We start from the raw sequence: 24,803 nt of genomic DNA, 5'->3' as shown, positions 1-24,803 counted from the left end.
TTTGTTTATCCTCATAAACCTCACCGGTGGGTCAGTCATCAACAACAAAGGCAGTGCAGCCAACCTTTTGCTTATCTGTCAAACTTTATTCTCAACTCTAGTGGATATCCAAATACTTGTAAAGATATGAAACATGTTATGCTCTATTTGTAAATATAAAATGAGGTAAAAGATGTGCAGGATACTGACATTCAGTGAAAATGTGAGCTCGGTGAAAACCTCATATATTTTATGTACTGCAATAAACTAAAATACTATTGACACTGGAATAAGGTGATTTTACTAACTTTAAAGTTACTTAAAGGGACATGTAAGGGAAAGCTGGATGTTAAGGGTTTTGTCTGCGCCGCTTATTTTATTGTAAGGCAAATATCCATTAAACAGGTCGTGTAATTATCAATTGAAATTTCAAATCAAATTTAGATCAAATTCAACACACCACTCATTTCCCCCTGGATAAGAATTCCACTTAATATCCAGTAGAGGGAGTTACTGGATACCTGATTTGTCTGACTAAACTGGACTAAAAGTTTCATCTTTTTCCATGTGTACCTCAGACATGTTTCATTTGATTTGACATCATTTGACAGAGAGACAGATCCCGTTCCTTTCATGTATGCAACATCCTATAACTGATCTGCTGTCAGGCCTAAGATTCCTTTCATTTTATGCACCACATAAAAAAAGCACCTCTCAGATTTAAAGGTTGAGTCACTTAAATATAACATTTTGTGTTCATAAATAAATAAGTTATAATGACATGGTGTAACAGATTTGAGTTGGTGTGGAAGAATTCAGCATTCCAGTAAAACACTTTAATACTGCTAACGTTTTATTTGTTCATTCTCCAAGCTCTGTTAATGAACCACAAAATATTTGCTCTTCTTCATCAGGGTTGGCTAAAAGCAATGTGGTATTAAGCCCTTAATAGTTTTACTTTTACTTTTTTCATTTTTTTTTTTTTTTTTTTGGTATTATATAACAGGTCAAACTCTTAACAATACTTAACATAAAGCTGCTCTAAATCTGTGTTCTGAGACTACTTTACAAAACTACATTTAAAATGTTCCCACCAAATGGAAATGACAGATTAAATCCATCATGCACAACATTCCGCTGTATTTTAATGGTGACAAAGTTATAATAGCGACAGGACAACAAAGGTCAGAGTTCCTTCTCAATAGGTGTAGCTGCATGTTAGATAGAAGGTGTACAGTCTGCCTCCACTTTGCACTCTGTTTGTGTACATACCTGTCTGTCTGCACCCTGATGAGACACTCCTGTCCTCCCTGTCAGACACACTGAGCCTCATTTGGTGGGAGACAACCTTTGGCTTTCCGTCGGCTAACTTTAGCCTCACAGCTTGCATGGTCTCTCTAAGCCTTTTTTGGGGTTGTGGTGTGCCAAAGTAGATTTACCTTCAATAACCATTTATTAAATCTCTATCCATTAGACTCTGAGGCTTCGTAAGAGCCGGCTGCATTAAGCCTGATTATGGGATGCCCGGCAGAGGAAAACGGTCTATGTGTCAAGTGTGTCATCGAGTGATTTATATCCCTGGCTGGGATCTCTGTCTTGTCAGTCGGGAGTAAGCAGCAGAGAAGAGAGAGAGAAGCACCGAGACCTTTATTTAATGATGTGAAACTTTGATATTTTTGAGTATAAATCCAGAGGTTGCTGCCATGCCTCGGTTCCACTGTGGGGCATGTAGGGTTTCTGTCTGATTCTAATGCTGATGTTGCTGCTGAACTCTGACCTGTTGCCGGTCTCTGAGGATCCCTTTCTAAGTCAGTTCAGCTTAAATTGTAAGTCTTCAACATGGACAACAAGGGCCCAAGTAGCACCTTTAAGAGGTCCTCCCTGAAACGCTCCGCATCTGGCTCGCAGAAGGTAAGATGAAGCCTGTTCTGTCACATTCAACAGGTGATCCTGTATTGCCTTACCGAGTTGTTTCCACTTCCCATATCCCACTGAAGAACCCGTGCTGTGATATTTATTTGATATTTATTTTTTTGATGGTTCTCCTGAAATACATTTGAATGTAAATGGTCAGTGTTGTTCTCTTAATGAATGACAATCCCTGGAGGGAAATTTAGTCAAGAATTTCCCTCCAGGGATTAATAAAGGAATTCTGATTCTGATTCTGAACCGCATGTCGTTATCGCTAACATTTTGTATTGAGAAACCGAATGACTGATCTGAGAGTGACTTGTGTTGCACAGCATCTCACATGGAACCATTACTATGAGCTGCACAGTCCACATTAGTTCCTATCCGATCATCAGAGCTCTTTTGTCTGGCATAATAACATGCACCATTCAGGACTGCTGGTCGTAGACTGGTGTGCACATGGTCTGCACTTCAAGCCCTGCAAACTTACTGCTAAGTGGTGTTTGAAGCTGGGCAGGCTTCAAGAGCCACTCACTCCAGTACTGCAGTTTAATCCTTATTAATGGCCCAGTACGGACGACCACAGCCACGACAGATTAAGGACTTTTATATCTTTCTAAAGTCTGCTTTCATGTGATTAACACACTCCTGTTAACATGTCCTTGAAAGCAAGAAAGATATAATTTTTTTTTATACATATACATGCATGCTTCTGCTCCCAATCCACCCAGTAGTGTATGCTGGGATTAGAGCGTGCACACACACACTGCAAACTAACTTTGTAGAGAGAGAACAGTGGTAGTGGTTTAAAATAAAGGAGAAATAAACCTAAAGGAGTGTAACAGCCTCTAGCTCTCCAGTCACACAGACATTTTAAGTTTGTCTTTTGTGTATCACAAACAGACTGTATCCATGATCAGCCCCAAACTGTTCCAATTAATATACATTTCTTCAATAATGAGGGAACTTCTTCATTATGTGACTAAATCTGCCCAACCCCTGGTGTATATTCTGATATATATACATCATTAAAAGAATTCAGTGTGATGGGTTTCTATAAATTAGAGCAGGCATTATTTGGTGAGATTAATACTCTTTATATAATCCATAGCCTTTTTATGTGAGGTTTTACTCTGTAAAGCAATCAGCAATGCCATGGCTCTGTGCTGAATACAACACTTTTAATGAGATCGAAAATGTTGCTAAATATAAACTCACTGGCTGCACAAACCAGACTGTTGAAGGATAAAGTCCTTTTTTTTCCTCTTTCTGATCATGTGTTTGTTGTGGAATTATCTGCTTTATTCAAATGATAGGTGCATATTTAATCATTTACAGTAGGTCATGGTATGAAAAAGGATTTATTTTTACATCCATAGTACAATAAATGAGAAACAGAGTAAAGGCAATATTGCTCTGAATACAGTGTGGATGGACTGACATTTGATTAAGATATGAGGACAAAGGTCTTCCATCAGAGAGCACATTCAGTTAAATATGTTCACATGACTTTGTTTCTATAAACAAACTTAGTAAAGAGTTCATGTTCATGTGCTGGTCTGCCTACATATAACCCCTTTGATCAGTAAATAAGCTTACCTATTACCACTTTCACTGAGAATTAGTAGCTAACTGCTCAGTAGTTGAGAAAGAAAGAAATGACCTGAAAACATCTGTAGCCCGTTGAGTTTGAATGATTACAGTTCTGTGTTAAACCAACTTAGCCATATCAATAAATGTGAAATTAAATCGAATGTGATTAACAAACCCTGCATTTTTCACTCTGGGTTTGCAGGATCATATGACTGCATGATGCAAGCGTGAGGCTTGGGTCAGTTGAGGGCCAAGAGTCCTTAGAAAGTTTTAAGACGCAGGTCAAGATGGAGCAGACTGAAGGTCTGAGTTTGCACAGCTTGTGACAAATAAAAGTAATAGTAAAAGATTTTCAGATACATTCAGGAGTAAAGTTAAAAGGCTTTCTCATAACTTAAGAACAAAAGTAGCTGGGTTGTTGGATCAAACCAAAGGGATAAGACTAAAACAAGGTCAGTAACAACTGACTGGCTATTAGTTGACACTCTATATTTATGTTGCAGAATTATACAAGCACTCAAGATATCATATCTGCTGAGTGTTGTAGTCATACTAGTTTGTCTTCTATTTTACATGATATGCCATATGAGCCTGACACATATAAGCACTGTAAAAACATTTCAAATTGTTGGAAAAACTGCTGTCATGCCCCAACAATCTAAGACTTTGACTGATAAGGTTATTTCCATGCTTCTCTTCCACTGCTAGCTGCTGGTACTGTTTGTCCTCATTCTGATCCCCTGATTTTATGTAAAGTTTCAATCAGTCTCTTTTTTAGTCAGACCTTTCCTTTGGGGTTGGGAGTGGTGGGGTGGGGGTGGGGGGCAGTGGGGGCAGAAAAAACAGCAGCATGTCTTATGACTCCCTCAACTCTCGGGGATAATCAGTGACATGTTGGACTCATGTGATGGCTAACTGGATTTTCAAACCCAGGAGGACAATGAGTGCATTTACAAACAGGGGCTGAGGGAAAACAGTTAGCTTCACAGTTTATTCAAATTTGCCTATCCAGGGCCTACGGCTCGAGCGTGTCCAAGTGTTTCCCCTCAAGAGAAAATGTGTAAAAGGCGGCTTGTTGTTCAGTCCACGTGGGATCAACCATGAGTCTGGGATATTATTATTAATTTCAATTTTTTTTTTTCAGACAGTGAAGGAGTCTACATGAGTTTCCTTCCTGTCACAATGCATCAAGCTCTAACCACATTTCCATTCAACACCAAAGCCGAGCAATTAGTTGCTTTTATCTTCCAACCCTGGTGACATTCCATTAGGACCCCCAAATCCTTTCTGATCTATCTCACTTGTGCTGATGAGGCTTTTGTTGTGAGAACGCCATCGTTACTACAGTATTCAGAATTGCATAGAATTAACCCCTCGCGGTTGCCGGTCTCTGCCAGACATTCAACTTGCAGTGTATATCCGTGTTTGTCCGGACCCATTTATGCAGTGAAGACTATACTGTATGGATTAATAAAAGCTATTGAGTGTATCTTTGCCAAAATGGAAGTCATCACAGTATTTCATAATAAGAGAATAAGAGAGTCAAAGTGCAGGTGTTGAGGAAGATAGTAAAACACTCGCAGGCACAAAGCGTTTTATGAAAACTTAATGGCGTCACAGTGAAGTTGACCTTTGACTTTTTGGATATAAAATGTCATGAATTCATCAACATTTGTGTGAGATTTTGTTAGAATTAGTGTATGATTTCATGAGTTATTAAATGTTTTGTGAGATCACAATGACCTTCGACCACCAAATTCTAATCAGTTCATCTTTTAGTACAATTAAATGTTTAGGATAAATTTGCATTCCTGTGTTACTTTGGTCACCAGAATGGGTCCACGGCTGTTAAGGATTAAGAAAAATGCCAAAAATTACACATATGGTTTTGACTCAACTTCACGAAGCCATCTGTAAACAAATATGTATTCAAAACGTTGCCTTATCCTTATGAATGCTGAATAGCCCATGTAATGGCAGTTGCACTGAAACAAATTCACTGTGATCTAGTTGCTCACTAACTGCAGGTCAGGAGACCAACACCATGTGATTCCAATGTGAAAAAGAATGAATGTATGGCACACAATGTGATGTGGACTGAATGTGTCTTGACTTGGACAAATACTGTACACACTGCAATGTGAAAATGTCCAAAATACATGGATAAAAACATATCCATGTTAAATAAAATCAGAGCAGTGTAGTACGTTATAGTGACAAAATTCTTTTATACTTTTTCTGTGTCCTCTTCAGCAGTCCAGCATTTATAATCCCTACTTCACACAATTGTCTTTTGTTTCAAACGAACATTTTCTCAGAAAATTCTGTCCTTTGGAATGAATGTTGTTTATTGTTCTGAAGCTTGTGTTAAGTCTTGTTAATTTGCTCGGTGTGACACAATCTGATCCTGCAGTATCTAATTCCTCAAGGTTTTTGTTGTTAAGTGCCCAAAGGCAGCTCTGGCAGCTGGTTGCTGGATTTGGTTTGTAATTGCTGCGGTTAATGAGTTTAAGTACGCTGAAATAACTGCGTCATGCTCACCAAAACCCTTCTGGAAATGCACTTTGTTTTCTTCAGCTATAATTAACAGAGGCCCACATGCTTCTTTTTTTTTTTAACCGGAGCAGGACCAAAAGGGGGGAAGTTGGGGTGGTGTTAGGCTTTTCTCTGTCTTTCTGAGTCATCAACCACCAACCTCCCTTGTCTTTTTCACTGCAAGTTTCAGTCAGGCTCAAACTGCTCACTCCAACCATAAAAGGAGTGCTTATCATACCATTTCACATGAGGAAGGTTTAAAATGGATGTCTACAACTTTGTGCTTGTTAACTCCATCTCAGCTTCTAGCTTAATGCCTTCCTTTAGCTATTTAAGCATGTTCCTGTTCCTCAATGTCCTTAATAACATTAAAAACAAAAAACAGGATTCATTTTAAACATACATCAATGGGTCAGATTTGATTTTCCCCAACCAAACTGAAGACCAGTGAGTGATATCCACAGGATCTTTTTTAGCATACAGTTTAAATTGTTGGAAATTGGACAACAGCCAATAAACTAAATGAGATTAAAAACAAAACAAAACAACAACATCCCTTCTCAGCCTGCTGGGAGGCTATTTATCACACAAACCACTTTAGATTTTAAATGCAAATCCACTTAACATAACCAAAATTAAAAAGCGAGACTAAGAGAATATTGAATAGCTGGTGTGCAGAGGTTTCTTTTCCTACACCAAAACAGGGTGGGTGGAAATAGAGATTAACTGCAATTAGCATTGACTGACCTTGCCCCCAACTGGAGACCAGTCATGTCTTAACAAGGCGCCTTCCAAAAGAATGCCTGCGTCCAATTCTCTCAATTATGCAAATTGGGTTGAAATCAAAGTAGTTGGAGGGGGTGGAAATTTTCTAATGAAAAGTTGGGGAGCCTCTGAACAAGACTGCAGAGCTTTTAGGTTAGCCGGTCTGCTCCTCACACAAGCTAAGATCTTCCACACTGTGAAGTGAACACAAAGAAAGGAGTTTTCAACAAATTGGGAGATTAGGGGCCAGTTATCAAAGTAGATTTATTGTGCCTTGTTCAAGCGAAGGATGAAAATACCCTGTGGGCATGGAGACGGGGTCATGGGACTCCCAAAAGGATTACCTTGAACTGGAGTCATGAGACTTGGGCGAACAAAGACCCTGCTCACATGCTCATCATATTAAGTGGGCCTCATAAAGTGAAGAAGTTTCATGTCCTGTGGGATTCAATGAGAGCACTCGACTGGGAGTGCAGCACCAAGAGAAGGCTCTGGTAGAGGAGCAGCTGACTGCAGACGTCCTCTCTACTCTGTAGGCTTAATCTCCAGCAGCACTAGAGACAGGACCCCACAGCTTGGACAGAAGATTGTGCGTAAGTGTATCTCCAATCTGTAACTGCAACTCTACTTTAACTTAATTTGACTGCTTTTGGACAGATAGGTACTACAGAGTGGAAAGAGTTTAAGAGGTGAATTTAGATGTCATGAAGGAGAACAGAAAACACTGAACGAACTTTGGGTGCTTAATGCTGGACGATAGCACCGAGATGAAAACCTGCCACGACAACACAGACAGTAACAACCGCACTGTGCCTTAGACTTTTTAATACCACAGTGAGGTAGTATTTTAGTAAAAACCTATCTAGGTAGATTATTTCATATTCATAGTCAAACTGTATCCACATCTGAAACAACAAAATGCAAAAATGGAAATTCAAAAAAATTCAACTAAATTGTATGAAGTCTTTTAAAATCTGGTGTATCTACCGATTTAATAAAACACTACTTTTATCTTGGCTGATTTTATCAAAACAGCCAAATTATTATCAGGTGATTGTTTTGGTATTGAGACAAAATGATGATGATTCTTAAATGATCTGGTGGGAAAAAACAGGTCAGTGTAGTAGCAAACAATAAAGAGATGAAGAAAAAGTCTTATTTATATATAAAGATAACGATTAAAAAACAGAATTTAAGTGTCATAAAACAGTAAATATAAGTAGTGAAAATGCATAACTATGCAAAGATCACAGTCTGAGCAAATGCTTACATTAACAAGATATACTATATGGATGGAAAAAGTTAAAAACAAATTAAGTCTGTTGTCACTGTTAATAATATAACCAGAATGTTTTCTGTCTTTTTCATCAAGCACAACATTTTGATCATTTGCACAGATAAAAAAACTGTAATTGCGATTATCGTTCACAAGACTAGAATTTACCTGTAGTCTTTCATTTCTACTCATCTGACTTCACACTCATGAGTAAAGAGAATAGAGTTTTTTATTTTTTAGTATGCTGAAGCCATCAACCCTGCCAAATATTACAGTGCCCCCCCCCCCCACCCCCCCCATTTAACTTCCGAGTGTTTTCTTGGAAAGAGTTGCTTACAGTGTTTCGGTTTTAATTGGGCCTCCACCATCAACAAAGGCCCTCAGAGAAACTTTGCTTTGAACTCGGGTCATTTTTTGCTCAACACTGGAAAAAAAACATCAGACAGCAATCAGAGCAGGATTAGACAAAGCGTGTGGGCATAGTACTTTTGTGTGATGCTGTTCACCGGCTGCTTATCAAGCTGCAGTGGAAAATGAAACGTGTGTGATTCCACAGAGTTGTTCGTCAACATCGACTGTGCTCTAACAATCTCAAGAGTGACGAAACACACTCGGCCGCACTGCGTACGACGTTCTCGACCAGTCGGTGCTTAATTTAAACAGTGTTTGGGAGTCTCTCAGGGAACATTTTCACTTTGATTATATTTACTCATACACATTTACTTCTCTGGAGGATGCAAATGATCTTCAACTTCAATCCAGGATTAGCACTAAGAGGATTTTAGTAGTGAAACTTAAATTCAGATACTCTGATGATCTCCCTGTGACTGTAGTATGATACCACGTGAGCTCATACTTTTTCCTCTCTCTTCACAGGCACAAAAAGCTTGGGTTGAGAGGAACTTTTGTAAAAGAGAATGCATTCACATATTTCCCACCAAGGACCCGACCAGGTAATTACTGTTTTCAAATTATCTAACGGTTATTTATTACTTGGCCTTAGGCTACAACAGCTGCTATTTCTATTGTTTATTGTGAGAGATGACAAGCATAGCATGATTCAAAAACTCTTCAAACTTTCTGTCAAATTTAGCCAAGTTGCACTGACTGTTGCCTCTTTTCACTGCTTAAGATAGCTTGCTGTAAACGATTTTCATTTCAATTTTCTCAACAACTAATTTAAAATGTTATATAGGTTTATAAAAAGGTTTGTTTAAGGAAAAGCTTTATTAGAATGTTAATTCTGTATATTTAATATGAACACAGATGTCATTCAGCTCCATATTGCTTTGTACTTATTATTACTTGTGATTGCTTTCTAATTATTGATTCATTTACTAAATCATGACACGTATGACTACAGATTATGTGATGTTGAGATTATGTGATTTTTCAGTGTACTGGAGGACACAGTTACTTTCCTACAAGAGCAGGCTGAGAGTACGGGCATGCAGCCCTTTGTTTGTTCCGACACACATTTCTCAGAAACGGGGGCAATCATGAAAGAGTCTGAGCGATGTGTGTTTTCAGGAACAAAACACACTTCATGAGCAGTCTTTGACTTGAAACATTTACTTTTACTCGTGCTCCAGCAACAGTAAATAGTAGATAGATTTCTATAAATAATCCACACTTCTGAACTTTAGAAGTCGGGGAGCAGGACAACACAGGGCCCGGGAGTGCAATGTTAAGTGGTGCTTCTTCTGTGATCTTTCTAGATGTGCCTGTGGTCAGCTGACAACACAGCACGTGGCCATCCCTCCTGGTGCCAACTCAGTAGAGGAAACACACCAGCTGGTGCAGATTGACACCCCAAAGGATAAATGGAGTGTGATCAAGCACACCAGGACCTACCCAACAGACGCCTTTGGCTTAATCGAGTTCCAGGGTGGAGGATTCATCAACAAGGCCATGGTGAGTCTCATTTACAGATTTGAGGGGATGTGGGGTAGCCTTAAAACATGTTGAACTTAAAGCAGACAAAATGACTGTGTGGTTTGATTGGGAATAAGCCCCAACACTGTGCTTTACCTTTCCTTTTTAGTATATTCGTGTGTCCTATGACACCAAGCCTGACAACCTTCTGCATCTGATGGTGAAGGACTGGCAGCTGGAGCTGCCCACTTTACTCATCTCCGTGCACGGAGGTCTCCAGAACTTTGACCTGCAGCCCAAACTCAAGCAAGTGTTTGGCAAAGGCCTCATCAAAGCGGCTGTCACCACCGGAGCTTGGATCTTCACGGGTGGAGTCAACACGGGTAGGATGCTGACAGTTCAGGATAATGCTTTTAGTGTTCACTTAACAAATAACAGTTTGTGACATTAGAGGATTACCTTTGCTCTAAATTGTCATTACATAATACTCGTTCTGCAATTTCCTGGGGGGAGATTGGACCAACCTGTTGTTGCAGGTTTAAGCACTGTAATTAGAGCTTTAGTGGGGAAATTCATCACAAATGACATTCTGTGAGGGTTTTGTGTGCAGTAACTACAGTGTGTTGCACGATGCAGCCCCATTAGACAGCTGAAAGAGTCATTATTCATGTTGCTTTATGTTGTTCTTGATACTTTAGGGGTGATCCGTCATGTCGGAGATGCCTTAAAGGACCATTCCTCCAAGTCACGAGGGAAGGTGTGTGCAATAGGAATTGCTCCATGGGGAATCCTGGAAAACAAAGAGGACCTTATTGGAAAAGATGTGAGGACATTTGCAATTAGTTTCATGAAAAAATACCCCTTCTTATGAATATTTCTCCTTGAAAATTTTCAAACTAATTTATTCTTGTTTTCACCCAGGTAACCAGACCCTATCAGACGATGGCGAACCCCCTGAGCAAGCTGGCTGTGCTCAACAGCAGTCACTCGCACTTCATCCTGACCGACAACGGAACCTGTGGGAAGTACGGCTCCGAGGTGAAACTCCGGCGGCTGCTGGAAAAGCACATCTCCCTGCAGAAGATCAACACCCGTACGTCACACAGTGCTCCACAGACAATATAAGACATGTTCCATCCTCCATGGTGTGTGAGTGTGAGCCAGAATCTTGTTGGACATGTGGATGGAGAGTTCCTCTGTGACCTGTGGGCTTCCCTTTGTCATCCTATGCCTGGAGCTCGGATAAGGCAGGGACAGCAAAGGGATGCTCAGCTGTCACCACTGACTTCACTCCCTTCCTTCTCTGGTTTGTCTGTCCACACATCACTTCAACATGTTCTGGTTCATTTCATTCTCATTATAAGGTAACATTTTAGTGTCAAAACAAATGGAAGAAAGGAATGATGCAGTTTTCGGTTGTGTGTTGCAGGTTTGGGTCAGGGGGTTCCTCTAGTGTGTCTGATAGTTGAGGGAGGTCCTAACGTGATCTCCATTGCTCTGGAGAGTCTGAGAGATGAGCCTCCCATCCCCGTGGTGGTGTGCGATGGCAGCGGCCGAGCTTCTGACATCATTTCCTTTGCACACAAGTTCTCGGAGGATGGAGGGTGAGATTTTAGAAGATTTATCCTTTGCCGTACTGTTATTATTCCCCAGGTTAAAAAATAGCCGAAATGGCATCTTTAAATCTCTTCCTCCAGCCTGGTTAACGACGATGTCAGAGAACAACTTTTGGTGACTATTCAGAAGACTTTCAACTATAGCAAAAGCCAATCACAGCAGATCCTGCTTATGGTTATGGAGTGCATGAAAAAAAGGGAACTGGTGAGTAGAACGATAAAAGTGAAAAATATGTTGTTTCTAACTACAAACTCCATGTATTCCTCATTTATCTTACGTTTGAAAGTAACATGTCTGCGTCGATCAATAAATATTTCAGAGTTGTGAAACATCTGGTCTCCATCGTCATTCATCCATTCCACTCATCTGTGTATCTGTGTGTCCATTAACATATTGAATAAACATAATCCCAACAACGTGCAAGTCATTTCTCCTTCTTGTTGCGGTCATGTGTTGCATGTCATGCAATCTGGGGCAGCTTCACAGCAGGTCATCCTCAACCCTCAAGTGTACCCACACAGCTGTAAAGTGGTGGTGAACGTCTGATTACGCTGCGTTAAACTGTTTACTTTGGTGTAAACAATGCAGCTCTTGGATCTACGATGAAGCACACACCCTGGTGAGAGTTGTCACAGATAGCAGATTAATCCCCGAGCTGAAGTGTTTGCTGGAGACCTTGGTACATAAATAGTGACAGCATTTGTCCATCTCCAGCAGATTTCCATGGGCATAAATGATGTGATTAGTAGTTTGTAATACCCAACGCATATAATCTCCATACATTTGGGTGGGAAAGATCAGTGAACACTACCACCTGCTTAGACTCTTACTTCATCCATTCACAGTAAGCATGCAGCACACAGATGGAGGAGAGGATCCATCTCCCTAATCCTCAGCCAGGTCCCTCTCTTTCCACTGCCCGAGCTTTTTTTTCAGATCACAGAGTGCTATCACTTCACCAACGACTCTGCATTCTCTATCCCCAGTGTATTAGACTGCTTAATGCTCCAACACGCTCAGATAAGCAACTTAAAACTGCTTTTTCAAAGATCATACTGCTGCAGGCTGTGCTTTTTTTTTTTTAACATACCATTTAGTTTTTACTGATACCCAAACCAGACACTGTGACAAAACCAGAAGTTGTTTGAGCTTTTTATGCACAACTAAGAGGCCAAACTATTGCCTGCTCTTAATCTAAAGTGCCATGACTAACCTACAGGTGAATCAGTGTCACTGTCTAGTCCCCACATAATCCTTTCATCCTAAGTGCATCCCATGTGAACAGCTGGGTTTGACAAATAGAAACACTGATTTAGAGGCCGAAATTTACTGTGATGTAACACCAGGATACTGCATTTAACCGAATTAGAAGCTCACAATTATAGAAGACTCCATATTTGAAAAAAAAAGCAAACAATGCAACCTACAACTGCCTGAAAGAGCAACAAAACTTTTCAGTCTTCACACTGACGCAGGCTATTCATTATCAACACATCCTGAGACCAGCCCGGGCACTGTGCCGTATATTCATTCCAACCTAATCCCATTTATCACGGCTACACATGTGACAGCCTGGTCAGTGTAATTTCATTTGATATAGTCGAGTCCACAACAAGGAGAGCACTATCAGCCTGTCTGACCAGTAAATTAGCTGTTTGTGCTAGAATAATCAGCCACAGAGAGCTGCAGTGAAAAGTCCTGCTGGAAGAATCTCCCATCAGCTAACAACAACATGTTTACAGCCACGGCCAGAGTGGGAATACATTCCTGGCACAAATTCACTTGTTCATTCATCCTTCGTGCTTTCATTTGTGTGGTTTGTCATGAAATGATTCAACCATCGCAGTATAAGACGTCATGTCTGTACATTGTCTCCTCTCTTTTGGTTCTTTGTCTCACATGTAGATCACAGTTTTTCGAATGGGCTCTGAGGGACAACAAGATATTGAAATGGCCATTCTTACTGCTTTGTTAAAAGGTATTGTCTCAACAGTATGTGTACTGTCACACCAGAGGAATATTTTTCTTGTTATGAGCTACATACCATACTACCTATAATCTCTGCCCCTCTGTTTCATTTGCCTCAGGCACGAATGCTTCGGCAGCCGACCAGCTCAGCTTGGCTCTGGCCTGGAACAGAGTGGATATTGCTCGTAATCACATCTTTGTTTATGGACACAATTTACCAGTAAGTGGTGCTCACATCTGAACAGTGTAAAGCCATCATTCTACATGAATGCACTACAGTTGCAAAACTGGTAGATGTGTATTTAGTGCTGAGGGAAATTATTTGAAATAGAGTTGCTTAAAATTTCCCTCAACTCAAGAATGTGTTTTACTTTCTAACACTTCACTTGGATGTTCTTCACTGTGCAGAATGATGTATGAGCAGAGTTTGGCACTAGAAGTTAATATTCATCTATTTTCTCTGTCCTCAACTTTAATCTGAGTTTAAGATGTGTACATATGAGCATCATTTTGTGACATTACAAGACTTTTGGAAGCCATTTGCAACTTGCACAAGTACGACATCGAACTCAGAATATGCTGAAAATGGACTGTCAGTGAAGTTGGTGATGTTTTGAGTCTAGGAGACAAACTTTTGAAATGAATTCTGGATTATAGGGAGATTGTGCAGATGTAATTTTAAGAATTTTAATTAGGGAATTGACCTTTTTGTGGGAAGAAAAAGCAAATCAGATATGGAATGTAATTCAAAGCAGAACTCAGACTTTCTGAGATACACAAAATACCAAAGATTCAATGTAAACAAGTAATACAAAAAAAGGAAAAAAAAAAGTTGATGCTAAAGCAAAGAGGAGCTGCAGCTTTATTTGTTTACCTTATTCCTGCCTGGTAAGCCTGCCGGTGCCATCGCCAACACCACAACCTCTGCAGCCCCGACCCAGGAGAAGCAAAAGAGTCCAGCCAGCGCTCCTCGCAACAAAACCCGGGGAAAGAAGGGGAAGGGGAAGGGAAAAGCAAAGCCTGAACCTCCAGAAGAAACAGACCCACGGAAGCTGGAGTTGATTCGCTGGGTGAGTGGGGTTTATGACTCACAATTCAGTTAAAAACATTATCTAACGCAGGCTGTGATGTGTAAATAATAATTCATCTCATTTGTGTATTACTTTCTCTTAGGTGAACTCTCTGGAGCAGGCTATGATGGACGCTCTGGTGCTCGACAGGGTGGACTTTGTCAAACTGCTTCTTGAGAATGGGGTCAATATTCACCACTTCCTCACCATTCCCAGGCTGGAAGAGCTTTACAACACGGTGGGCCTCATTCACTGTAGAAAACCAAAATGACAACAATTCAGAATCCCTCAAAATACAGACCTGACAAATATCACAAAATGGAATGACACTTAATGACAATTGTTCCTCTCTTCTCTCAGAAACTCGGCCCTGCCAATACACTGAATGCTGTGGTTCGGGATGTTAAAAAGGTAAAGAAGATGTTTCTGATCAAATGTTTTGATGCATATTTAACTTTCCAGACTATTTCAGGGTCATCTGCTTGCCATATCATGTATTACTCTGGTGATTCTGCAGGGAAACCTTCCTCCAGATTATCAGATCACTTTGATTGATATTGGTCTGGTGCTGGAGTGCTTCATGGGTGGAGCTTACAGGAGCAATTACACCAGGAAGGCTTTTCGCAACCTCTACAATAATTTGTATGGACTAAAAAGGGTACGCATGGGTGGAAGAAAATAATGAACATGCTTTGCTCATCATATTAAGTAACACTCAATATTAATTATTATGTTTTGTTCTCTTCTTGCAGCCAAAGGCTCTGAAGCTTCTAGGAATGGAGGTGGGGTATTCTTTCCACAACAAAATACTGTCACCTAGCTGAAACAATACAACAAACAAGGCAGAATAATCCACCATATTTTTTCATTTTGTCAGGATGATGAACCCAGGCCAAAAGGCAAGAAAAAGCCAAAGAAGAAGAAAGAAGAAGAGGTGGAGATCGATGTGGATGACCCTGAGGTCTGTCGATTCAAGTACCCCTTCCACGAGCTGATGCTGTGGGCGGTGCTAATGAAGCGGCAGAAGATGGCATTGTTCCTGTGGCAGCGTGGAGAAGAAGCCATGGCGAAGGCCCTGGTGGCCTGTAAACTGTATAAAGCGATGGCCCATGAGTGCTCAGAGAGTGAACTGGTGGATGACATTTCCCAAGATCTGGAGAACAACTCCAAGTCAGTACATCTCTCACATAGTCATAGTGTCACAAGGTATTTCTTTAAGATAAAGTCATCCAGGTCACACTAATTTAGCACCTTCATGTTGGTTTCCTGTCCATCCCCCTTAAACAGGTTAGGCACACTTTAGCTGCTCCGTAGTGAGAAGTATGAAGAGCTCTGTAACGAATTAACTCCTGCTTCTCATGCTTTTTCCATTAATCCTTTTGTATTATTAGCTCTCATGTCAGACTCTTTTGAGAAGTGCTATTTACAAATTGTTGTTATCATTATTCTCTCTTTCACAGAGAATTTGGCCAGCTGGCCTACGAGCTGTTGGACCAGTCCTACAAGCATGATGAACAGGTGGCCATGAAACTCTTAACATACGAGCTGGTTAACTGGAGTAATTCCACCTGCCTGAAGCTGGCTGTGGCTGCTAAGCAACGTGACTTTATTGCCCACACCTGCAGCCAGATGTTGCTCACTGATATGTGGATGGGCTGCTTAAGGATCGGCAAAAATCCTGGCCTCAAGGTTGGCATCACAAAATGTTTTTTCCCTTTGAGCATCCATAAAAAACATTTCACAATAATGATAAAAACATCATTAGTTGTAGTACTGTTTCTTTCACATTATATGAGTAAAATAGTTCACTGTGAGTTTGTAAAAACTAATGATAATTTTCTCATTCAGGTTATTCTGGGAATCATCTTTCCCCCTCTGATTCTACTGCTGGATTTCCGTCTTGGAGATGATGCTTCTTATCATGCACCCGGAGAAAAAGAAGAGGGAAAAGACAAGGATGATGACGCAAAGTCCAGCAAGGTCCACACGCTGATTAATTTATTTGTTATTGATGAATGATTCATTTATTCTATAAAATGCTCTTTATATGCCTTTGTTTGGTCAAGAGTGAAAAATGATAAGCTCAAACAGAGAACTTGTCGTTATGTTGCAGGATCCTAATGCTGATGCAACTTCCCGGAAGGGGGATGAAGAGGAGGGAAGTGCTAATGTCCACAAAATCCCCATTGGCAAAAGGTTCTTTGAGTTTTACAACGCACCATTTACCAAATTCTGGTTCAACACTGTAAGTTTCCTTCATCTATGTAAGAATAATTTAAATAAATTTAAAAAAAAACCACACAACTTAAAGTGTAGCAACTAAAGTGCACTGATGTTTTGGTATTTTTGTCTTCCAATAGATTTCATATCTGGGCTACCTGATGTTATATAACTACATAATCCTGGTGAAAATGGAGCGATGGCCATCTATACAGGAGTGGACTGTCATTGCATACATCCTCACACTTGGCACTGAAAAAGTCAGACAGGTACCAGATATTAAATGCCATCAATCTGTTCAAATTTCAGTTGTTAATTGAGAGATGTAAGATATTCTGTGGTCTTTGCACGGCTTTTAAATCCCGTTGTCTAGATTCTGATGTCAGAGCCAGGGAAGCTGAAACAGAAGATAAGTGTGTGGCTGGAGGAGTATTGGAACATCACAGACCTGGTTGCCATTTCCACCTTCCTTCTTGGATTAATGTTACGGCTGCAGCATGAACCATATATGGGCTACGGCAGAGTCATCTACTGTATCGACATCATCTTCTGGTACATTCGGGTGTTGGACATCTTTGGAGTAAACAAATACCTGGGACCGTATGTGATGATGATAGGGAAGATGGTAATAACATTCACTGTTTCACTCTGAGCTGAATAAAAAATGTGAAACTCACATGACAGACATATAAATAGAAGAAGCAGAATTTCACACTGAGTTCGAATTTATATTTGTTTCTTGTCTTTCAGATGATAGATATGATGTACTTTGTGGTAATCATGTTGGTGGTGCTTATGAGCTTTGGGGTGGCTCGACAAGCCATCCTTCACCCAGATGAGGAGCCAACATGGCGCCTGGCCAGAAACATCTTCTACATGCCCTACTGGATGATCTATGGAGAGGTTTTTGCAGACTCGATAGACCGTAAGACTAGAATTCATAGTAAGATTCTGTTTCCTGATTCTGGGCAGATGATCAGTGTTACATTCATTTCTGTCTTAAATTCTGTGATGTTCAGCAACAATACATTAAAGCGTGACCCCCTCAATACTATGTCTCCCTCTGCTGGCACATTCATTATAGGTATATGGTAGTAATTTCATATTGAGAAAGAGCAGGATAGGTATTATTAATATCTCATCTCCTCAGTCATGATCATCTGCCTTCAAGTTTTGTTTTCTGTCAGTGTCTCTTCTGTCAGGGTGAAGGCAACAAGCAACTATAGAAAAAGACTAAATTATTTTCTAAGGAAGCTGCTAATACATTTTTACGTTTTATTATGCTGTACACTGACAATGAAAGCTGCATGTTCGATTCCCTCGGACTTTAAAACAAATGTTCCTCATTCTTGATAGTGTCGAACACCATTTGTGATTTCCCAAAAAAGTGATGTTTAAAAAGAGACCCAAGATTTTCAGCATATAAATTATTTTTAGTTTGTGATTACTGGCGAATTCTGAAAAATATTTTGATGACTGTCAGCTTGACCTTGACAGAAGCATGATGTAAAAATCCTACAATTATTGATTTTAACACTTTCTCCATGTTTCGGCGTAACTGCACTTTTCTGGAATTTCTCCAAGTCTATGCAATGGAAATCAACCGTGAGTAGCCTTCAACTAAAGTATGAAACTCAGTCAGTCAGATCTTAGAGATCTCTGTAAATAAAATAAATAAAAAAATGTCATGTTTATAACTCTCCCCACAGCTCCATGTGGTGAACATTTATATGACGAGGACGGTAAGAAGCTGCCTCCGTGTATCCCTGGTGCCTGGCTCACACCTGCTATTATGGCCTGTTACCTTCTCGTGGCAAACATTCTTCTTGTCAACTTGCTCATTGCAGTGTTCAAGTACGTATATGCTGGAAGGTTTAACTGCTCTATTGTTTTACCAGAAAAGTCTAGTGTGCACTCACTGCTCTTGGTTTCTTCTCTCCCAGCAACACTTTCTTTGAAGTCAAGTCCATTTCCAACCAGGTGTGGAAGTTCCAGAGATACCAGCTGATCATGACCTTTCATGACCGTCCCATCCTGCCACCACCTCTAATCATCTTCAGTCACCTCTACATCCTCTTCAACAGGCTGTTTCGACGCTGCGCCAGGAGGAGACAAGATGGAGAGCTGGATGAGAAGGACCGCGGACTCAGTTAGTCTAATAACACAAAACAAATACACGCAGTTTAACTAAAATGCCACTGCGCACCCTAGTTTAGTTTCATCGTGCATCACAACAAATAATTATCATAGAGTGTTGAGCCTGTATGAAATACACTGACATCATGTCGTGATTTGTATTTACCAGAGCTAAGACTAAATCCAGAAGAGCTGAAAAGTCTGTATGAGTTTGAGGAACAGTGTGTGGAGGAATACTTCCGTGAGAAAGAGGACGAGCAGCAGTCCTCCAGTGATGAACGCATTAAGGTTACCTCAGAAAGGTGAATCCCAAATTCAAATGTAGCTTAGACATTTCTCACCATGCTGACTTCAGTTTATACTTACTGGTGCAAAAACATTTCTTTCTCTGTGTTCTTGGCAGAGTTGAGAATATGTCCATGCGTCTGGAGGAGGTAAATGAGAGGGAAAACACTATGAAAGCTTCACTGCAGACTGTGGATCTGCGCCTTGCTCAACTGGAGGAGCTCCACGGACGAATGGCAGTTGCCCTGGAAAAGCTTGCAGGGGTGGACAGATTAGAGCTCACCAGAACCTATTCACGAAACTCCTCAGTATGTGACCCATCCTCCCTACTTCGTCAAGGCAGTATCAACAGTGCTGATGGTTACAGTCTTTACCGCTTCCACATGGACATGGAGGAGTTTGCAGCAAAGCAGAAGGAGACAGATGAGACAACCAAAACTGGTCTAGAAAGACAGAGGAGTCTGCGACAAGCCTCCAGTATTTGTACTCTCAACACAAAGGAAGGTGGGCAGACCTTAGAGGTTGGTGGTTTGGAGAAATCGCGGCCAAGTTCGTGTGTGGACATTCTCATATCGCCATGTGAACAAAAGTCTATTTCTGCTGCATCAAGTCAGGAAACCATAACCAATACAAAGCAAGGCAGCACAATGCTGCTAGATAGACTCATGGACACAAACAGACTTAGGCCGTCTTCCCCTCCAAAAAGGACTAAATCCTTGAAATACTACCCAGTTGAAGACCAGTCCACCTCTCCTATGACAAAGAGGAGGGCTATGAGTACCCTCATCCACGGTTCGCCTGATGAACCAGAGCAAGCAGCTGAACCCACACAGAAGGTTGAACCGCCGCCAAGAAACCCCTCTTCCCCAAAGAGGACTAAATCATTGAGATATGTCCCTGCTGAAAGCCAAAGCCAGACGTCCCCTATCACAAAGAAGAGAGCTATGAGCAGCATCATCTACAACCCAGCTGAGGCAAGCAATGATGCACAGCAAATTGCAGACTACAGGTCAGTGCTGGAGCAGGTGACTAAAACACCAAACCAGTGGCCAGCAAACTTGGAGTACCAGGTGCATCCCAGCACTTACGGTCACATGCCTAAAGTGTCAGCAGTCAGAACTCTTGCCCAGCAGTTTCAAACCAGCACTGCACCTGCGGAGTTAAAAAAAGACAAGATTCAAACTGATCACATCCCTTTAGAAAGAGAGGGAGCTCTTCCAGCAACAGAACCCATGGAGGACCAAACCAAGATGAAGGCCAAGAGAAACCTCTCAGACACTACTGACTATCTGACTGTAGCTGATGAAAAGTTTATGCCGTCTCACAGGTCACAGAGCTGGAACGAAAGTGAGAGGAAAGCAAAGCACTTGATGGCGAGCAAAGAGCCGAGAGCCTCAAGCAGTGAGAAAAACATTGTTGAAGCCTGCAGAGTGACAGAGAAGGATGTGGGGAAGAAGATGGAGGCAGAGAAGAGAGAAGATGATGTACAGGATAAAAAATGAAAGCCATGAAGTGAGGGGACTGGTGAAAGCAGAAACAGAAAGAGAAATAAAATGGAGGAAGAGAAACTGAAAGCTACTATTGAGGCAGAGAACTGAAAATTTCCAGGTGCCAGCTTACTGACTGAATTTATGAAACCGTATTCACAATGATAATACAAACAGAATAACAGTAACCAAACTCTTGAAGATTGTCAATCATGCAGTAAATGCTAGTTGTCAGCGCAGAGAAGAGGAAATCAACAAAGCTCTCTCTTGTCAAGATTCACTTTCTTTACTGTATTTACTTTCCACTGGTGTAACATACAGTAGCTTACAATCATCACATCACAGCTTTCCCCAGTTGTTTTGTTTTAATGCTGGAGGTGTCAAGGGAACCTGTTTGATGTCTATAGTTTAAGGTGGAATAAAATATAATATAGCTAGAACAGTTAGTTGTGCTGACATATACACTATGTGAACAGCAAAAAACATGAATTTCCTACATACGACTGACACTTTCAAATACTGTCTGTAAACATTTTCTTTTCAGATATTGTAAAATGTGCTTAATAATGATCCGGTCAGAGGTACCCTACAGCTTTCATGCAATTACTGACAAATGCAAAACAATATGTAGCAACTACAGCTCCCAAGACCAAACAACCTTTCATTTTGACACAGAAACCTGTATAAATAAAGGTTTCATTAAAATGAATTATATTTCTACATATTTTCGTCTTTCTATTACAACTTCATGACTCCTTCTAGGCTCACATGAACTAATAAAAATTATATCAGTGCAACAGGAGACTACAGGAGTATTAATATACATGAATTTACACAGACAAATACAATCAGTGCTGAGACTTGATATATCTGACAGCATCACAGTAGTAAATATGACAATAGGTAGTATGTATAAAACAATGCTACAGTTTATCGAAGAATCTCAATGTTTTCATTTTTTCCCACATTCATAAGACAGCTATGTGTAACTTTAATATTTGCATGAGATCCAGCCGAGGTAGCCGAGCAGACACTGCAGGGCCAGCTACAAACCAATGCTGGTATTCACGCACAAGTCTTTTGCATGAGTAGTTACACAGTATCAGGCCTCATTCCTCATTGATCCTCTTCTGGTCAGCAGATCAGGATGACATCTCAACCACTCATGAACCTGTGAGCTTCAGCTCGCAGTAAGGCCCTCTGAATATGACCACTGCTGCTGCTGGTGTGAGGACGTCCAGGAGGCAGGAAGCCTCCAAAACAGCAAAGTCAAGCTAGAGCCGTGAACAGCAGAGATGAGCAGCCTAGATGAGCGAACACTTGAAGAATTTTATTTTCTTTGACTTCTTCTCAGCAATCTTGACTGGTTTGCCGGATCCTCCGGCGCTATTGTCAGTCTGGCGAGAAAAGATATGATGGTGTAGAAATGTAGATGTATAAATACAGCATTAAACAAGTAGGGCTTCACTTTAAGTGTAGAATCTATCAAGGGCCTAGGTTTAGTTTATAGCAGAGGAAAAAAACAAACAAATAAACTCAGGCTGCAGGTACAAACATCCGCCTATCAGCAGTCTCTTTGTAGTCTGAGAGGAAAAACACAGCGTAAACAAAGACTGCGGAGCCCTAGCTACTGTTTGCTCTGAGTGCAGAAATAATTGAAAACAACCTATATTACCATATCAACAGACTGGTTCAAGAGATTTCAGTGATTAAATCAAACTAAAGCTATAAAAACTGTGTGTGAGGGTGGGTGGTTGTGTATCACATTTAAAAAGTCCCCCACAACCCCCCATGGAAAGTACACCCCTGGCAATTATTTTGTGATTCTCTTCACTACTTACTGTCTTTGAGCTCAAATTATGTAATATGTCTCTCCCCATGGTATAAAAAGCCTAGAATGAATACGAAAACAAAATGTTAACATACTGTACATATTTATTTGTCATGTGTTATGGTACATTCAGGATTAAAAAGCAAACAAACAATAACTTACCTCCTCTACATTTAAGCTAGACTTTGCACTGGTTTCCAAGAACTTAACTCCATAATCAATAGCCAGCTAAGTGAGATAAAAGTATGATGTTAGTGTCGCTCAGTGCAAATTGGGAAAAGTGCAGAGCATTTCACTTTGTTTGACTCTTCCTTTTAGTAATAAGTGGCTGCAGACACTCACTTTTTCACCTCTGTCTTTGGACACCTGTCTCCTGTCAGTCATGTCACATTTGTTGCCCAGGATCATCTTCTCCACATCAGACGAGGCATGCTGGAAGAAGTTAAAAGACTCATAACGTTAAGCTCTAAGTGTGTCACTCTCAGTACATGGCAACACGAATACAAACAGCACTTTCTACCTAATATAAATTAATTCACTCACCTCTTCAATATTTCTAATCCAGTTTTTTATGTTTTCAAAAGACTTCTCATTGCAGATGTCATAGACCAACATAATGCCCTGTCAGGAGAAACAGACATCTTCAATATCACAAATGTCACAGACAGTATCTCAGACCCCTGTGATAAGTAAGGTACACCAAAAGGGAGGAAGTGTGGGACAGAAGCACAGTATTACCATTGCTCCTCTGTAGTAAGCTGTAGTGATGGTGCGAAACCTCTCCTGGCCCGCAGTGTCCCTGAAAATATCAAATCAAATTCAGCGGTAAAGAAGACAATTCGTGTCACACTTTTTTTCCAGTTAAAATAGAGAAAACAGCCAACAAATTACACTCACCAAATCTGAAGTTTGACTCTTTTTCCATCCAGCTCTATTGTTCTGATTTTGAAGTCTATTCCTGCACAGAGACTGATGCTTACTGCACTGATTACTTATGATATTATTATGTATATATATAAAAAAACAGTTTTCATTACAGGTGCACTACAAACCAGTCATTTCCACATTAAACTAAAGGAACTCTTAATCCCATGTGAAGCTGTAGGGGGACATCATGCAATGATGAACCAACAGCTGTAGAATACTGCAGAGGTTCACAGAGGATATAACAATACTGTAACAATTGTGAACGGAACAAAAAGGCTTCTTGGTTCAATAAAGTCTCTACAGGTCAAACATCTTGACTACAGTTTTGATTTTATTCCACATTTAACCTCCTGGTGGTGATGAGCCGTCAAGCAGCGGCAGATCATTATAATTTGTCTCTCACTCCCATTGTCTTGCTCTGATGCAGTGACTGCCCCTTTCAACATTTTGGATCTGTCTAGCATAGTCTAATAGAAAATTATAACCCTATAGGTATACTAATACATATTGACCACGTCTATTGCAATGCAATAAATAAATGCGTTCAAATATGAGCATGCATTATGTCAGATCTATGCTTAGGGGCGGGCTGCAGGGTAGGCTACTCACCTATTGTGGATATGAAGGTGGTGTTGAAGGAGTCCTCGCTGAATCTGAACAGCAGACATGTCTTGCCGACACCGCTGTCCCCGATGAGCAACAGCTTGAAGAGATAATCGTACGTTTTCGCCATTTAAACGAACCGTAGACCCCAACGTTTCGACAGTACACGGCCGAACTGAGCCGGGATCCCACGTCTAGAAGCCCCTCAGCTGTCTGTGGCAGACTGGCAGCAGACCGGTGCCGAGATGCGTGATGTCACAGTCCGCTTTGCATTATGGTTCATGTAGTTTAAAGGGATAAGAAGTCCGCCAAGTTCCGCTGATTAATTTAGGCTAATTATGTGACTCGTTGTATATCGTGGGTTTTTTTTTTAGTGATCTACATGCAATAATATTGATTTCCAAATGTGAAGACCTGCATAAACAAAAACCTCTTTCCTTCTACCTTTTCATAAAAATGTCTTCATGTATACAAATGTCAGCAGTTTAATCTATGTTACAAAAAAAATATTGTCCTAAACTTGATGTTCAAAACTCAAAAAGCACGAGAGCTCGGAGGCAGGTTGCACAAAGTTTGTTACAATTTCAATATTAATTACAAAATGTTTAAAAATGTGCGATGGAAATAAAATATCATCCCAGATTCTAACATTAACAAACTCAGTCAGATTTTATCTTGTAAGTAGTTCGTGAGAAAATGGGGAAAACGTGTTCTTCAATTCCTCT

General features: G+C 40.5%; 2 protein-coding genes and 1 long non-coding RNA gene across 4 annotated transcripts; 2 read left to right on the top strand and 1 right to left on the bottom strand.

Moving 5' to 3' along the window:
• The first annotated feature begins 7,050 nt into the window (after positions 1 to 7,050).
• Positions 7,051 to 9,833, top strand: LOC124061376. The gene is made up of 3 exons (XR_006843737.1): positions 7,051 to 7,376; positions 8,936 to 9,012; positions 9,778 to 9,833. It is a non-coding gene; the product is annotated as an uncharacterized LOC124061376 (long non-coding RNA).
• A 14-nt stretch (positions 9,834 to 9,847) lies between these two features.
• On the top strand, positions 9,848 to 20,732 carry LOC124061771 (transient receptor potential cation channel subfamily M member 1). Its single transcript, XM_046393993.1, has 25 exons — positions 9,848 to 9,973; positions 10,104 to 10,317; positions 10,633 to 10,757; positions 10,856 to 11,027; positions 11,364 to 11,538; positions 11,632 to 11,755; positions 13,457 to 13,529; positions 13,639 to 13,739; positions 14,413 to 14,589; positions 14,693 to 14,827; positions 14,950 to 15,000; positions 15,107 to 15,247; positions 15,342 to 15,371; positions 15,467 to 15,759; positions 16,050 to 16,278; positions 16,438 to 16,569; positions 16,703 to 16,834; positions 16,950 to 17,078; positions 17,183 to 17,434; positions 17,560 to 17,734; positions 18,394 to 18,414; positions 18,519 to 18,663; positions 18,753 to 18,958; positions 19,115 to 19,247; positions 19,349 to 20,732. Exons 1-25 carry the CDS (start codon positions 9,971 to 9,973, stop codon positions 20,730 to 20,732), a joined length of 4,752 nt encoding a protein of 1,583 aa, XP_046249949.1. The 5' UTR covers positions 9,848 to 9,970.
• Positions 20,353 to 24,774, bottom strand: LOC124061374 (ras-related protein Rab-8B-like). Of its 2 annotated transcripts, XM_046393110.1 has the most exons (8): positions 24,085 to 24,214; positions 23,446 to 23,506; positions 23,287 to 23,347; positions 23,092 to 23,169; positions 22,891 to 22,980; positions 22,711 to 22,776; positions 22,559 to 22,609; positions 20,353 to 22,114 (listed from the first exon to the last, which is right to left on the bottom strand). In XM_046393110.1, exons 1-8 carry the CDS (start codon positions 24,206 to 24,208, stop codon positions 22,022 to 22,024), a joined length of 624 nt encoding a protein of 207 aa, XP_046249066.1. In that variant the 5' UTR covers positions 24,209 to 24,214; the 3' UTR covers positions 20,353 to 22,021. The 2 variants fall into 2 exon arrangements, with proteins under 2 accessions (XP_046249066.1, XP_046249065.1); XM_046393109.1 differs by lacking the exon at positions 22,711 to 22,776 and having other exon boundaries at positions 24,085 to 24,774.
• Positions 24,775 to 24,803: the final 29 nt, after the last annotated feature.

Source organism: Scatophagus argus, chromosome 7, assembly GCF_020382885.2.
Source record: "Scatophagus argus isolate fScaArg1 chromosome 7, fScaArg1.pri, whole genome shotgun sequence".
Lineage (NCBI taxonomy): Eukaryota > Metazoa > Chordata > Actinopteri > Scatophagidae > Scatophagus > Scatophagus argus.
Note: the sequence above shows the minus strand (reverse complement) of the source record. Positions and strands in the feature narration are given on the sequence as shown.

What these genes read in the sequence shown, in the direction of transcription:
- LOC124061374 (XM_046393110.1), bottom strand. Translation starts at nt 24,208, where the DNA reads ATGGCGAAAACGTACGATTATCTCTTCAAGCTGTTGCTCATCGGGGAC. An exon ending in CTTACTACAGAGGAGCAATG is followed by an intron (nt 23,170 to 23,286) that starts GTAATACTGTGC and finishes TTCTCCTGACAG; the next exon opens with GGCATTATGTTGGTCTATGA. An exon ending in ATAATTTGAGCTCAAAGACA is followed by an intron (nt 22,115 to 22,558) that starts GTAAGTAGTGAA and finishes TTTTCTCGCCAG; the next exon opens with ACTGACAATAGCGCCGGAGG.
- LOC124061771 (XM_046393993.1), top strand. An exon ending in AGCTGGAGTTGATTCGCTGG is followed by an intron (nt 14,590 to 14,692) that starts GTGAGTGGGGTT and finishes ACTTTCTCTTAG; the next exon opens with GTGAACTCTCTGGAGCAGGC. An exon ending in TGATGATGATAGGGAAGATG is followed by an intron (nt 17,435 to 17,559) that starts GTAATAACATTC and finishes CTTGTCTTTCAG; the next exon opens with ATGATAGATATGATGTACTT.